At 35.1% G+C, this 17,306-nt stretch overlaps 1 protein-coding gene across 5 annotated transcripts in view; it reads right to left on the reverse strand.

The window, feature by feature from the left end:
• Nucleotides 1-282: 282 nt before the first annotated feature.
• The window catches only part of U2SURP (U2 snRNP associated SURP domain containing), a 53,219-nt gene continuing 36,195 nt past the window's right edge, over nucleotides 283-17,306 (reverse strand). For 3 of the 5 annotated variants that reach the window (XM_012102001.5, XM_004003283.6, XM_027959639.3), the window contains 5 exons: nucleotides 14,469-14,628; nucleotides 9,647-9,757; nucleotides 7,002-7,120; nucleotides 5,588-5,764; nucleotides 283-4,457 (listed from right to left, as the gene is read on the reverse strand). In XM_012102001.5, coding sequence (XP_011957391.1) covers nucleotides 4,319-4,457; nucleotides 5,588-5,764; nucleotides 7,002-7,120; nucleotides 9,647-9,757; nucleotides 14,469-14,628 — 706 coding nt within the window. In that variant the 3' untranslated portion in view covers nucleotides 283-4,318. The remainder of the gene's footprint in view (nucleotides 4,458-5,587; nucleotides 5,765-7,001; nucleotides 7,121-9,646; nucleotides 9,758-14,468; nucleotides 14,629-17,306) is intronic. The other 2 variants (XM_060405600.1, XM_012102009.4) reach the window with 1 other exon arrangement.

Genomic DNA, 17,306 nt, shown 5'->3' on the forward strand with positions numbered 1-17,306 from the left:
ATTATTCTACTTTCATGTATGTTTGAAAATGTCCTCAATGAAACAGAACTTTTAAAAAATGGAACCAAAAGGAAAATGAAATTTCCTGATCAAAAAAATTATCTATCATGAAAATATTTTATTACGGTTTAAACATGTAAAAATGTAGAACATTTTAGCTACAACTGATAAATAAGACACATCATTTATTTCACTTGGGAGAAAGCTGCTGAAAACTAGATATGGTTTGCTGGGCTTACATTAGAAAAGCTGTATGGAGAAAATTACATCAACAGTCTAAAGTTTGCTATGAAAACAATGTATTTTATTAAAGTAATTAAAAGTCAAAAAACAACAACAAAAGGGAAATTCCACAACCTTTGTTTGCAACTATATAATCTTTATGTAGAAAAACTATAAAGTGACAGTCTGGGAGGCAGCTCCACGATAAACTGAATCCTTACATCAGGAGGGACTAAAATGATGGATCAGTTCACCCAAAAGAAATTTAGTCTTGCCGTAGAGTATTTCAGCTGAGCTGATTTCAACTATATTATTCTCATTTCTGAGAAGTTGTCTTTCCTGATATTTCAAATTACCAAAGATACAACGTGTAAGAGCCTGCTGAAGTCAAAAGAATAAAACACATACTCCAAGCACAATTACATATAAAAATGAATGAGGGCTTTTTATCTACAGATCTACAAAACTATATAAATAACCAATTACACACATAATCCGTGTACACTGACACTCCATGAGGTGGTACTGAATGAACACTTGAGGCATAGAATTTTCAACACTGGAACATGGCTCACTCTGGTCAGCAGCGCATTCCCACCTTTTAGTCCAGCATCACAACACTTCCCCTGGGATTTGTATTTGTGTCTTATCTAAGTCCTGGGAAGTTGATAACAAATAAAGAAAAATGCCGAAAGGAAAATGAACGAAATATCATCTAAAATCTATTCTAAAACATGCCTGTGAAATATGAACAAACCAAGCATTTTGTGAGTTTTTACAGTCATGTTCCTTTAAACTTATATTAGTGTCTTCATTAGTACCTGCACTGAATTTTCTGTAGCTTTTCCATTAATATATAACAGAAGAGGAAAACAACAAATAAAAAAAGCTCTTATTTTCTTAGAAAAAAAGTGGTACTATTTATTTTAAAAAACAACTTTCTCTGCTAAAGAAATCACACTATTGTGATCATCAAAATGGGTTAAGTCACTTTGACAATACAGACTTATTTTATTTTTAATAATCATAAACTATTACCATGGTCATATAATTTTTCAGAACTTATAAACACAATGGAGACAAATATGTACAGAATATTTCTAATAACCTATATTAGTTCATGATTATAACTGTTCAAAATATATTCAAGTACTCAAGAATATTAAAGTTTGGGGGAAAAATGCGAAAGTCATAAGCATTTCCTCCCTCTTAGATTCTTTAATTGGGATGAGAGTCTCATGGTAAGCCCATAGGAATGGTCTGTAATAAAGAAAAATTAGGTCAGTGTACAGTAATTTCTGCATACTTTAGCAGAAATGGCAAGAACACTTTGAGCCAAATGGAAGCATTCCTTTGGGTCAGGGCTTTTGTTTTAGTTCTTTCATCTCTAACTTCTCAACATGTCACAGTTCAGAAGTGCCTATACACCTACTAACAGTAATAAGAAAATACAAAATCAAAGAAAAGATTCACAGACATGATTCTGTTCAACCATAGGCCACCTTTGATAAGAAATAAATGACCATTTTTTTACTTTCTCTCACCTGTTAAAGAGAGAGATTAAACGGTATTAACCTAGTAAGGAATACCTGTTTATGTTGGAGGGGAAGAGTTTAAGCCACGCCCTCTATAAAGTATAGATAACAGAGGATTTCCTCCTACATGTAGCTTTTGGGGAGGACAGTACTGGAACAGGATATTTCCTATAACTGAACAGTCATGCCTACAAACACTTTCATGAACCTGCAGAAATTGTGTTATCTAATTAAGTATTCTTTAGACAAGAAACAATGACTACTATGCTCTTATAAAAATATGGTAGAATATCCCCCCCACTCCCACTCACCAATTACTGACCATTAAGCTTTCACTGAATCCATAGAGAAACACAATTACTCTGGATATTTTCTCATTAGGTAAAGCTGGAAATTATCTAACAATACCACTTGCAATTCCAGGAAAAAAAAAATCCAGTACAATCTAATGCAAACACTAGCAAGCTTCACAGAATACATATTCTATCAAGCCTACAGAATCCCTATCCATCACCCAAAAGGAAGTCAGTCTTATCCACTGCATAAATGATGTTCATTACATACCTAGATGCAGATTAAAAGAATTGCTACATTCTACTGCAGTAGAAAAAAATACTACAAATAAGCACTCAAAACTGACCTAACAATGTCTACTCACTCCTGCTTCTCCAGGCTACTTTAAGAGACAGAAAAATAAGCATAACTTGCAATTTGACTGGCAAAATCACTTCCTGACTAATCATTTCTAAGCCTATACTAGATACCAATGATGATGGAATGCCCACAATCACCAGCAACTCAACCTTATCGTTATTTCTGCAAAGGAAATTATATAAAATTCCATTCTCCCAGGCAGTGAACAAGGGAGAAAAACACATTCTTTAAAAATGGCTATATTTGTAGGTTTTTAGAAACCAGCACCAAATGTTCATGTTTAATGATTCTAAGCAACATTTAGTAATTAACTAAATGCTTACCAATATGGACAAACAAAAGGGTGAATGATAAGGAAATAACTTTCAAGCAATAGTGCATGTTGTTAAGAACCACTAAGTAAAATAATCTGGCACATTTCTACAGCTTTTGTAGGTTTGCCCAGTTTGGAAATAACATGCCTCACTGCTCAGATAATATTCCTACTCCTCAAATCATGAGTACAGGTTTTTAATTTTGTGACTAGGCAAGACCAAATACAACAACTTGAAAAGATACTTTTAAAAAACAAGCTAACTCAGAACAATCTGCTATTAGAACCGTTACTCTATTAAGAAGGGAAAAAAACATCAAATCACTGTAAAAAGTGTCTAAATGAAAAACTGAAAGCAAGGTTCACAAACAGTAGCATCAGTTCAAGTCTACATAACCCTTTATTACATTGTATCGATATTATGTTCAACATTACATAAGTTTTCTTATGTCTTCCTCACACTGCAATTTATTCCCACTGTACAACAGATTTCAACTCTGAAAATGGTTTAAATCAACTTTTGCATCTTTAATTTACAAACCATTGGGTGTTATGTTTCATAAAAATTTCTATCATTTTAAAATTCTGCTTAAAAGCTAAACCTAAAACTAAATCCTTTAAAAACAAAAAAACCAATGAAGGTGCTTTAAACAGAACCTTGTAGAAATATTCTGATACCAGTGTTTGAAAGAGAGCCTACAGAGGGCTATAAAAGGGCAACCTTCATAAAAAAAAAATTCTATGGCCAGTTACTGTTAAATTCTTTTAAATAAATTTTTCTAATGATAGAAAACTAAATCAAAAGATGGAAATTTAATATTTCCCTGAAAATAAGTAGTTGCTCAGGAGATGGGTTAAGTGTATTGAAATCATATTGCTTCTTTGGAAAAAAAAGAGATTTTAGCCAGGCATACCATTAACAAAAGACCACGCATATCTGCCTAGTCTTTTGATCACTGGGTACTAGTATTACCCAAGGGAACATTACCCAAGAAATTGGTTGGCAAGCCTACCAAATATGAGTCTTGGGTCCCTAAATTTTGACAGTCATCTTAGTAAATACAAAACTTTAGCTACTTGAACAATGAAGCTTGTAAAGTGCATTAGGTGTAAGAAACACAACAGAGGTGCTAAACTCACTTAGCAGGATTTTAAGGGACTTGATGTCATCAATAGGGCAAAAAAACAACATTAAAGTTTTCTGTTCAGATTTTATTTGAAATCTAATTCAAATTGTCAAAGCTACAAAAGGGGGGAAGACATCTGTATTATTTTTTCTAAGTCACAACATCCTAAACAAAATACTACTACTGCCAGCAGATCCATTATACACATTTCTGATGAAATTCATTAGCACAATAAAAATTTCATCTTGAGAAACAGCCACAACAAAAGTAATTTATACAATATAAAACAACAACAGGTCTACAGATGCAGTTACTTATGAGTTTACACATGCATTCACAAACAAATAAAAACCCCAGGAATGCTCTTTCATTAGATTTTTTGTTTTTTGTTTTTTTAAAAAAACAGACCGTTCAGGCACAAAACAAAATCGCATTTCCAATAAGTGACAGCATCTTAAAAATTTATGTCAGTGTTTGTTTTTCTTTGACTTTTTATGAGACCTGTGTGGAGATCGGGACTGGGATCTGGATTTCTTCCCTGATTTTTTAGGGGATCTAGACCGTGATCGCCTAGATCTTTTAGGTGTCCTTGAACCAGATGGAGATCTAAGGAAACAAACAAAAATAATTTAACCAAAGTACTCACATGATCAAAACCAACTATCCTTAAACTGTCTAAAATGATCTTTAACAGGGCACAATGAAAGTCACTGAAATAAAAAAGGCTGTAAACGTCCCAAATTTATTCTGTGCCTATTGTATGCACACACACACACACACGAGCACACACACACACACATTTTGTACTTCCTATGCATCACATCAGTGATCATCAGTAGCATGCATGCCCAAACAGACTCTGGAGCCCTTCCACTGCTCTACTGAATCAAACTCTCGAACTCTGCATTTTAACAGCTCCCCAGATTATATAAGCCAAAGTTCAAAATGGCATCCAATAGCATTCACAAAACTTTTGAACGCAGTGGCTTTGTAGCCTATCTTCTTGAGAGGAAAAGCACCAACTACTGCAATTTCAAGGGAATCAAGACAGCACTCTGTAAGTGCTATGCATTAAAATTACCAAAACAAATAATTATATAATTTTCATGAATATATATATAATATATGCACAAATACCATTCAGAAAAAAGAGTTATCTGTTATAGAAAAATTTTACTAAAAAATGGCTACAATAAAAACGTTTTAGGATAAAAAGCAGTTTCAGCTCTCAGGAAAACTCTATAAACACCTAGATAAACAAAACACTTCTGGAACACCTTTCTGGAACTTGGAGGAAAAAGGTACAGAACACACTAAATTAAACGCTGAAGAAATAGTCTATGGTATTTATGTCCACAAGTCTACCCAAGAACTTGCTAATAAGATTACTGCTGGGTGGGGAGGGAACATGTATTTTTCTTTCAGCCTTGACAAAAACTAAAGAATATTCCACAGAAACTAAAGAACAGAAAGGAAAGAAAAGCAGCTATTCCTACTTCACAGAAAACTGATGTTTAAAATTCCTGGCTGGTCTTTACGTGTTTAAGCTTTCTTGTGCTTTAGTCATGAGGAGACTGAGGTGGGGAGATGGGAAGGAAGAATCTAAAATGAAAGTATATCTGTTTGGTTTTCTAAAATCCTTTCAAAAATGGCTGCCAAACAAATTATTTTCAAAAGCTGGTGGAATGACAAGGAAACTGGCATTCGAAATATTACAAAAAATGACTTGCGTTTACCTTTTGGCCTTTTTGCTAACATCTCTAGGAGAATCTTTGTGAGATGACCTGGACCGTGAGCTCTCTTTATGAGATCTTTCTGAACGCTCTGATCGCTCCGATTTTGGTGATGGGGATTTCACTCGTCTACCACTGCTACTGCGAGATGGGCTAGGGGACGTACTGTGTCGCCTTTTCCTATGGAACAAAGCCCCGAAAACATCCCATAAGTGAGCAAAGGATCAGGTATATCATTTTCCTTCTACTAAATTAGCTTTTAATTCCTATCAGTTTACACTATCTTTACTTTCACTAACTTTATTAATGTTATTTTCCAACAACATTCAAAGCCTTTTACACTAAGAACCAAAAAGTCTTAAAGATAGGCTGACTGACACAAAAAGCTGAATTCAACTAAATTGGATTTTTCTCTGCTTTAAGAGAGATTATTGGAACAGTAGTCAAAATTCCATCAAGGTCTCTGATTAGATGATAGTGTTTTTTTTAAATGTTAATTTCCTGCTCTTGAAAATTTTTTCCTTTTGTTCGATCTGGAAACTTACTGTGGTTAAGTATGAAAATGGGGCATCATGTAAGCAAGTTATTCTTAAATGATTGGGGGTAAGGGGGGAAAGGAAGAAGAAGAAGAAAATAAAGCAAAAGGAGAAATACTTTTAACACTGGGGGAACGAAGGTGAAAGATTATCTGGGAATTCTTTATAGCATTCTTAAAACTTTTCTATAACTCTGAAATTTTATCAAGATAATAATAAATGACAAAAAAGTGATGGATTTACTACTTTACCAATTAGTATAACCATGTTATCTTGTAACTATATGAAGAGTGACTAACCCAAAATTTTTTAATTTGCATTTGCTTGGTTTTTATTATGAAAATCTCAATTCTAAAGTAACTTTCTCTACTAATCAGAGATTTAGGAAATGTAAAAGTAAGAATAAAAACTATAAGAGAAATTATTTTGATTAGAATGAAGACTTAAAGTGAGGACCAAGCCCTACAGCCTAAGTACACAATCTCCCTTAACATACAGGACTGGGAGACTCAAGTTTACAGGTAGCAGCCTCAGCACAGAAGAAAAGCTTATATTGGCGGTAACAGGTAAGATCTAGCAAGCTGCTTAGTTATTTAAGCCTTCAGTTCGATACCTAATACTGTAACTGAATTCTTGCCCTGAACTAAGGCTAAGGTACCTTATGAACCATGTAAAGGGATGATGTCCCAGGTAACTAAGCCTAGTGTCAAATGCCCCTTTGCTCAGCTAATTCTGCCTTCTGCAGGTAGAACCCAAACATGTTTATCATACACAAAAAAAACCCTTTCCAATCTGTTGGTTCCAGTGATGAAAATATTACAAAATGAAACATGATTCCAAATCCTAAAGTCAGCATAGGCATTAAATGAGAAATGTTATACCTTTCTTTCCTTGTTGGAGTACATTCATCTTTCTCCTTCTTGTCTTTGGATCGAGATTCCAGTTTTTCTTTATCCTTCTTATCTCTTTCTCGCTCTCTTTCTAATTCCTTCTCTTTCTCCTGTTTTTTTTTTTTTCAAAGAAATATTTAGTCATTAAAAAACACCAATCTGGTTAATCTCATTTATGTAGTAATATTTTCCCTTCTAGTTAACTATTTATAAAATTACTACTGAAGGCATACCTACTCTTCCAGAAAGCCAATCATTTCTTCTACTTCTCTACTTATACTGAATGATAATAATGAGACCAGCAACAGTGGCTAAGTATTTTCTGAATGCCTACCATAGGCCAAGCAATTAATGAACAACTTTCCATATACCACTGCATGTAATTCTTCGAAACATGCCTATGAATAGTATTATCCTCATTCAAAACATGAAAAATGAGCCTTACAAAGGCTCAGTGCCATGCCTAAGGTCATAGAGGAATGAAGTCAGGATCTGAGCCAAAGCTCTAGAGTCAGGGCTCTTAAAGAGTGGTGTCCCTTCACTTAAAATAAACAAACTGGAAAAACAATATGATGACCTTTCCATCTCAGACTACTATAAAACTGTCAATAGTGATTCTAATTGTACAGCAAACTGATTTAATCAAAGGAAAGCACTTATTAACATACTAAAAAGGAGAAAGACTTATTCACAATAAATGTCTAGCAAAAAGTCTTAGTATTAATAGTGGGAAACAAGTATCAATCATATTGGAAATTTATAAAAGTACAAATTATAAATCCTAATATAAAAGTACAAATTGATTAGATGACTATATAATTACATAAATCAGAAAAATTACTTATTTGCTTATCCCCAACTGCTACAACTGCCACTTCTCACTTGAAATTATGACTGCTATTGATAATTAAGGGCATGGCTACTGACAATGAACCCACAAAGCCAACTGAGCTCTTCAAAAACAAGAATTAAAAAACAAAACAATTAAATTTCTCTATGATTTGTATGCATCAAGAGAGGTAACCGATATATGATAAAAAAAGCCCTTACCAGATGCTGGCAAATGTTTTCTGTAAAGGGCCAGGTAGTAAATATTTTCTGCTTTGTGGGCTATAGTCTGTCAACTTTATAACCGTAGTCCAAAAGCTACTACCGATAATACATAGATAATAACTGAAGGGGCATGGCTGTGTTCTAATAAGTTCATTAACAAAAATGAAGTGATGGTCATAGTCTGCTGACCCCTGGCCTATGTCTTCAAAAAAACACGTTCTTTCTTCCAATTATAACCATGGAGTGCAAGGAGACTAAAATGGTAATAAACATGTTACTACCTCAGGGCCAGTGGGCACCTCGAGGTACAGTCTTCCGTGCAAATCAAACACCTGCCACCATCCCCAAAGGGACTCAACAGGGTTCAGATATATCTTTTTTTTTCACCTCATGTATCTTTTCTCCAAATACAAATTCACAAAGTGATGTTGAAGAGACCAACTTCCTCTGGTGATCTGCAGTTACATTTTCCTGATTGATACTTCACAGGAATCAGACTACAGTTCACTTATGATATTTTAAACACCTTAATAATAAAAATTAATGTTAGCAATTATTTAATTCTTTGCGTGTGTGGTGCTATTGGTAAAAAATCTGCCTGCCAATGCAGGAGACACAACAGATGCAGGTTCAAACTCTGGGTCAAGAAGATGCCCCTGAGGAAGGCATGGCAACCCACTCCAGTATTTTTGCCTGGATAATCCCCATGGACAGAGGAGCCTGGTGGGCTACACTCCATGGTATCACAGAGTCAGACACAGCTGAAGCAACTTACACACACACATACACAATTATCTAATTCACAATCCTACAAAAACTGGACCATTAACCCAGTTTCACTGAGTAAAAGCAGGTTTCAGTGATGTGCCCGGGCATGCACCGCAGAGTAGCACCAGGAGTCCCCATGCTGAGCAGCACCACAGCTGCTTCACCACACCACTGCTCCCACCAACATGAGTAGCTTTGGATGACTCTAAGTTCCCTTCTAGTTGTTGCTATTTCTCTCAATCATCTTTTTTTGTAATAACAGTCAAGATGTAGGTAAAAATTAATAACAGTACCAATCAATAAAATTCCTAGCTTCTTTCAACAACTATCCTGTGGGCTTCTTGTGTTAAAATTCCCTGTATATCCCTACACATCTTTTGATGTACAAGAATACAAAGTCCCTCAAAAGCTTAGAATTCACAGATGAGGTATTCTCCCTCTTGCTATTCCTCCTTGGACACAATGGAAAAGCAGTCCTAACTCCATCTCTGTCTCTGTGCCACTACTTAGGGTTGTTGGTCACAAATGTAACTCTTTCTATAGGACCCTCCAGTTCTGAAAGTGTGTCCTTAACAGGATGTTATGCTCTACAAGGATCTAGAATAAAAGAACATGGTGTTGTTCTGAAACTGTTTTCCAAGCTGAACTAACTATAAAACATCAAATTCCAGATGTTCCTAATTATTTACCAGTCTTCAGCATTTATATAAAGGATATAATTTGAAAATTCTCTTCCTTAAATACACCAATATATCAATATTACAGGCAGTCAAACGTAACTGAAAAATGCATAATTGGGTATACTTATTCCTTACTCGCTGAAGAAGTTTATCTCTGTAGTGTTCTACTTGTTCCTGAAAGCTCTGGCCTGCTTTTTTAGGTCTTTTTCCAGATTCCAATTCATCTTGAAACTTCATAACTTTGAGCTGTGAAATAAGACATTTTTAAAATAAATCTTTTTATCATTATAGCTTCTCAAGCAGCGCTTTGCTCCTTTAAAAAAATATTTTCTTCTTTGAAATGTGTATAAGAAGGAGAAACAAAAATAGCAACATAAAACATAAAAACATACAGTAACTGATTAGGATTCAGTCAAAACATAACATCAGTGTATGTAACTCCCTAATCTGAAGGCCACTTGTGAGACAAGCTGAACTATGCAGAATTCAAGTGATCAGGCATGTGCCCATGTGCTCTCTGCATAGCCACACAAGACGACTTGAAAACCAAGACCTGTGCTTCATGCCCTTGAGAACGTACCTATTCTCTGATATAATGAGAATGAATTTGGTATCTGGTACCCCAAGTTACTCCAATACTTTGGCCACCGCATGTGAAGAGTTGACTCATTGGAAAAGACCCTGATGCTGGGAGGGATTGGGGACAGGAGAAGGGGATGACAGAGGATAAGATAGCTGGATGGCATCACCGACTCGATGGACATGAGTCTGGGTAAACTCCGGGAGTTGGTGATGGACAGGGATGGGAATCATGGTTTCACAAAGAGTCAGACATGACTGAGCGACTGAACTGAACTGACCCCAAATTAGAAAGGTAATGTTGTTAAAGGTAAGCATAACTTCCAGCAAGATAAGACAGTCAGCAGAACACGGGATAAACAACTATTAAAACAATCAAAGAGAGCAGCATTCTGGTTATAGCTCATAAAGCTGTAGCTTGAAGTGAAGTTTCACTCTGTTTACAGGAGAGCCTAATCACTCGGCATCAAGACATCCAGAAAAGGTTAAACCATATTCAAAACATACTTTTAAAGACACTAAGTACACAGTGATTTAAAAGAAAACAGAAAAATTCCCATTTCCTGTAATTTATTCATATATGAACAAAGTTTTTTGTACAAAAGTATTCACTACAGCATTATTTGCAAAGGAATATAGACCACCTCCAGTTTATCAAGAGATTGCTAGCTGATTTTACATGTGTGTGTGTGCGTGTGCATTGTGACTGTGAGTGAACTAAGGGAAGTCAAATATACAGTGAATAGCATAAGGACTTCGATGATCCTGGATGGTACCACAGGACTCCAGTCCCAAACCTGTAAAACCTTGTTTCACTTCAGGCGGTCAAAGGGAACACACTTATCTGACACAATTATTACAGATGCAAACTTCTTTACCTATTTCACACTGTTATGCCCTTTAAAGGGACTAAATGCTACTATTTTACTTGTATTTAAAAAAACAGGACCTCACTTGTTTTAGTTTTTTCTTTCACTACCAATGAGGCTTTCCAGTAGACTGGAAACAAGCCATAACTTCCATTCAAAGTGGTATTTTCACCATGTTTTACTTTATGAACATTAAGTTTCCTGATTTTTGCCCCTTTTCTACCTAATTCTACTTCTATTATCAGGATCATTTATAATCAGAGCTTTGAGGTTCTCTTCTCTTTCCTTAAAACTATTAAAAAATACTTGCATCGTGTGTGTGTGTTAACAACTACATTTAAAAAGATAGTAAGATGTAAGGTAAAAGAGGGTGGGGGCCTGGGAAACGCAAGTTTTCGAGTTCATCACTCTGTGAAGCCTCCCATGACTAAAACGGCTGTTCCAGAGAATGTATTTGTGGCAAATCAGTTTAAAAGTTAAACAAGCAAGAGTCAAACAACCTAAATGTTACTCATGTGAAAGGCATCCCTAGAGTGCCTTTTGAAAAATCACTATACAATCCCTAGTTACAGTTCCTGCTGATGTGGCCTAACTCAGGCACAAGCGTAAGTCCAGGGTGCCTGGAGGATCCACAGGCCACAAAGGGTCCCAACTCAGAATAGCCCGTGCAATGGTTTGTTGGCCATCTCAAGTGTATCACCTTTCCCTTCAACTACTCACTCCTTCCTCAGGGGTCAGGGCAGAAAAGGGATCTTTCTACTTCAGCAACAAAGACCCTTCACCTGGCTCCCCACCTAGTGTTCCTCTCCAACCCTTACTGGTAGAAATGGAAACAATAGCAGATAAGAAAAGGTAACTCCAGCCCAGGCACTGTTCTAAGCAGAATCTGAAAGATTACAAACTTGCTTCCAGTAAACACTGTAAGATCACATGACTGCATATTTTCTAAGTGCTCTGCAGAAAATGTCAATATTTTATAATATAAATCTTTGGTTTTTATTAATTTCATGATAAAAAAAGGTTCAGCTATAGACATCTTTGTTACAATACATTTGGGGACAAGAAGAGCTTTTAAAAAGAAAAACTGCTAAGATGGTAAAGAGTCTGCCTGCCAAGCAGGAGATGTGTGTTCAATCCTTGGGTAGGGAAGATCCCCTAGAGGCTACCCACTCCAGCACTCCTGCCTGGAGAATTCCATGGACAGAGGAGCCTGGCGGGATACAGTCCATAGGGTGGCAAAGAGTTGGACACGCCTGAACAACTAACACTTCCACTTTTTCACTTTCTTATAATACACATACCATATATATTGTAGTATATAATAAAACTAATTAGAATTTTATTCTTCATTTAAGGGATCACCAATAAAAAGGTATTCGCTGAACTCTAAATTCAGAAACTGACATTCGAATTTAGGGGCAGAGAAGGGACAGTACATGAATAAAGCTCATGAGCCCGGAGTTCTAGCTCAAACTGGCCACCAGTTGTGGACCCTTACTCCACATGACTAAATCTCAGAGTAAATAAGGAAAAGAACAAATAATTTTAAAACAAAGCCAAGATCTACATTTTAAAATTAGGTTTTTGGCTCAACATCCAAATCCCAAAAGAGTTAAGTAAATCGAGAGAGGGTAGCCAGTATGAGTGCAAGAAAGACAATCACTGAGTATCTAGCAAAGAGAAGCCAGATTATTAAAGAGCATATAAAATAGGGGGAGAGAAAAAAATATATATATATATATACACATATGTAAGGTGTGTTGTTTATGTACATGCATGTACAGCACATATACACACATATACAGTGTAGAATCATCCAAATTAACCAAAAAGTTAAATCACATGGCTTTCTTTCAAGTCAAGAGGAAAACAGAACACTGAGAAATAGTCTATTTTGGTATGTCTAAGAAGACAGTTCAATTATCAAGAAAATACATTTTTTTAACTGAATTCAGTCTTTGTTTCTACTCCAGTACTTCTATCAGGTCAGTGAGGCAGAGTTCAGTAAGACTGGGAGGAGTGCTGAGAGTTCAGAAGGATCATGAGCAGCTTGAAAAAGGTCCACAGGTGAGTGCATTCACTGAGATAACACAACATCTTATTTTCCTGAAAATTTTATAAAGACTGAATATGAATATATCTCAGGAAAAATAAATCAACTTACTAATTCTGAAAATCCTCTCTACTTGTAACTGACATCACACTGATTCTGTAAGGTTGAAACAAAACGCTTTCTCTGTTTTTGGCTTGGTAATAGATATCTGGGAAAGAGGTAGGCAAGAACTTGTACCAGCCCCAAGAGCAGGTGGCGGAGACATGAAAACTGGTAATTAATATGGTAAGGTATGGTCTTTCCTAGTGGCTCAGTGGTGAAGAATCCACCCACCAACGCAGGAGACACAGGTTCAATGCAGGAGCAACTAAGCCTGTGCACCACAATATTGAGCCTGCGCTCTGAACGCATGTGCTGCAACTACTGAAGCCTGCACACCAACAGCCTGTGCTTCTTCTCAAAAAGAAGCCACGGCAAGGAGAAGCCCGTGCACCACCACTGGACAAAGTCCATGCAGCTACTAAGACCCAGCGCAATGAAAAATACATACATAAATAAAAATAAAACTACAACACAGAAGGTATTGTAAGTTAATGAAGGAAAAGCACAGACACACAGTAAGCATATAAAGTACTGTTAAATGAATGGACAGAGTATTACAATTCACTCTCATCTATACTTTTGCGATTAAGGACTGACTGCTACACTACTGCTAACATTTACTGGGAATGTTTCATCATCTGGGGGCAAGAAATAAGAAAGGCTCCCATTACAAAACCCTCCCCTCACTGACATGTCTGAATACCTTTGGAAATTTTTTAAAAGACATTATAAAATGGAAGGGCATGGAGACAGAGAAGTCTTGAGTGTGGACTCTTCCTTCTTATGGTTAAGCCCCAATGTCTACTCTCTCCCCATCACTTGGGCAGATACTTAGAAATTTTGAGTGATGTATACATAACTTGAATGTGCCAGAAAACATTTCACTTTTATTCCATACTATGTATGCTCAAAATATGATAGCTCTCTTAAGGTGAGATATAATCTATTACATCAATATCTGCAGATGGTCTCCTATGTGCCAGGCACTAAAGATATGATCATGGACAACAAACATGTGAAGGGTCCCTTATCCTCACAGAAATCACAGCCTAGAGGGGAATACAGACATTACACAAGCAAGCAAGGAAAAAAAAACACATAAATATACATAACATAATACATGTAAAAGCATCACAGATTAATATGGATAAGTAAGCAAATCCAGAAGGTTAAGAAAAGGGTACCAAGACAGAAGAGGCACTTGAACTAAGAGGCCTGAAGGAAGATAGCAGGTATGAAGGTTCCAGACAGAGAGGGAACAGTATGGACCCAAGTGTGATGCTAAGAGAAGCAGAGTTTGGTGGAGAAGGTGGAAGAAGGTACAGTGTAGTTTAAACTTCAATGCAATACTAACCTCGATTTCACGGAGTTTAGCTCGTTTCTCCTCACTCATTTCAGAGTACTTAGAGAACTTGGACTCAGTCATTTCCTCTTTGATTGGATTAGAGTACAAATGATGTTCTTCAGATTTGGAACTCTGAGTATCTTCTTCATCTTCACTTTCTTCTTCTTGACTTTGGAAGTAAACAGAATACATTTTATGTATGTCAAGGCAACAAGGAAAATAAAAGTTACATTTTAGAGTCTTGGCCTTTTTGGTTTTTCATTGCCTTAGAGCTAAAGTAATGTTTTAACGTAAGAGGACAATTCATCATTAAAACATTCTTTACAACATAACAGACAATTTTATAAAACTCTTATATGTTTCCTCCACAGAAAAAATTTGTGCTTCAACATAATCACACTCCTAAAAATTCTGATATGTTAATGTTATTTTTATGCCTTTTTCTGCCAGAAACCTTCGGTGCAGCAGTTAAATGAAATGAATAATCAATCAATGATTTCTGTTCTCTTTGTAGTTCAGTAATTTTATGACGGTTAACGTTTAAAAAGCCAAATGTTTACCCTTCCTTCAGCAGAGTCTATAAACTAGAAAATACAAGAGCTTGAGTCAGTTTCTATGAAACAATCAACACAGCAGCAAAGGCCTTATCTATTAATAAATTAACATATAACCCTAAGAATAAAACAATATATTAAGTATTAGCACATATTACTTCATGTCATAGTTGACTATGCAAGTTGGATTGGTATGTCAAATAAAAAGAAAATGAAAAACTAACTACCATAGCTAAGGATACAAGGAAGAAAAATTCTCCTGTTCTTCCAGAAGCAATCTAGTGGAAACAGACAAGCAACCATGACAAGCTGCTCATCATGGCCAGAATAGGATTAACAAGTGTTCTTCAATGTTCTTCAAACACAAAGAATGAAATGACTTTTAAAAAAAGGAAAAAGTTGTATGCTCCAAGACTGGGCTTTGTGAGTGTTAAATTTTAAATTTGAGGAAAACAAGTATTCTATGTACAAACTAATTCAGAAAGAGTTATACTGAAACAAAATTCCTGATAAAAAAATATGGTGATATGAACATGATTACCAGTATACCCTAGAAAATGTTATTTTCTCTTTAGTATTTGAACCCAATAAGCCCTTATATGTTGGTATTTGGATACTAACACTCTACCATGAGTAAGGAGTCTTTTAGTATATCTTTACAACTATTTGTAATAATATAAAAACAATTATAACCATATTCATTCCACATAAAATTTTAATTATTTTAGAACCTGATAATAAGATACGCACTGAGAAAATGTTAAGCAAAGTAGATAACAATAAAGAGAAGATATACTGTTTGCCTTTTAATTTCTAATCTGCAGAATACTAATAAAATACTTTTCAAACTTTATACTCTGAGCCCCACAAATCATTAGTAGCATATAGGCATAACTCAATACAATACTTACATGACGAAGAAAAACAGAAAAAAGTCAAAATCCAAGATTAAAAAAAAAAACAACCTCTTTTCTGAACTAAAATTTACATATTTCTTCTTAATTTGTCAGAAAATTAGCACAGTTCTTAGCTAATTTTTTAGAACACAAGAATTTCTTCTCTAATGGTACAAAATAGTTCTACAAGTGCCTCACACGCTTTTAAGTGGTTAAACTGTGTGTGCGTGTGTGTATGTAAAAACAGATGTTTACTGAAGGATTATTCTGGAAAGAGCCAGTCAATAAAGATGCAAAATAGTTAATGAAATTGTGTGACGTATGAAGTGAAAAGTGCTTAACCAATTGTCTGTTATTGACAAATTAAAAAAAAATTTTTTTGTAATTCTAAATATTCCTTGATAAACTTCCTTGCACACTTATCTGAATACCTGCTTTCAACCAAGATGAATACAGAGCAGATAAACATAGGGACTGACATGAAATAACAACATCCATGATAGTTCAATAAAAAAAAAAAAAATGTGGGTCACAGAATAGGATATAAAACATTATATAATTTATGCTTTAAATTTATGCATATTTTTACACAGAGGAAGAATCTAGGAAACTAGAAACTAAATACTAATCATATTACTTAAGACTTTTAAAATGAACTACACTACAGATGATGACTTTTAAAATATACATACTTTACAGTTATTATTTAAATTTTCTAAGGCTTGAGCAATCTGTTCTAAATGGCTTTGACTTTAGCTCTTAGTTACCAGTTCTAGGTTCAGAACTTAGGCCCAACTTGTTCTTTTATTTTTAAAAAATGGTAATTCAAGACTCTAAACCCATAAAGAATTCATTACAAATGAAATTAAATTACTATTTCGAACTTTTCTGCAAAATACTAGTGATATATACATACATATATTTAAACCAGTCTTCTGCCACAAATACAATAATTACTTGTGTCACAGAGCAGCTTCTTGGTAAAAAGGTATTTTTGGACTCAGCCACTAGAGAGCAGTAGTGAGGCTCAAGAAAATTTCAAGAAACAGAAAACAGAATTTAAGTATTTTTTCCCTATTTTGTACTTTCATAAAGTTATTTTTGTTATTATGACTTATTTGGAACTCCTAGGAAAAGTAAAAAATATATATTGTACTCGTAGTGATCCATGCTTCCCTGTATGAATGATTACCATCAACACAAATACATACGCATTTCAAACATTAATATAAATAACAAACTTACTGCAAACAATTAGTATGCTTAGAAACAATACCACTTGAACAATACTTGAGTTCTGCAAAGGCTTTTCTACCCTTTATTTCCCTTAAATTAATTATTTTATAAGAACAGATATTCATTTTAAAAAGCAGTGATCCTACCACAGTGAGAGATGT

The sequence above is a fragment of the Ovis aries genome, chromosome 1 (assembly GCF_016772045.2).
Source record: "Ovis aries strain OAR_USU_Benz2616 breed Rambouillet chromosome 1, ARS-UI_Ramb_v3.0, whole genome shotgun sequence".
Taxonomy (NCBI): domain Eukaryota; kingdom Metazoa; phylum Chordata; class Mammalia; order Artiodactyla; family Bovidae; genus Ovis; species Ovis aries.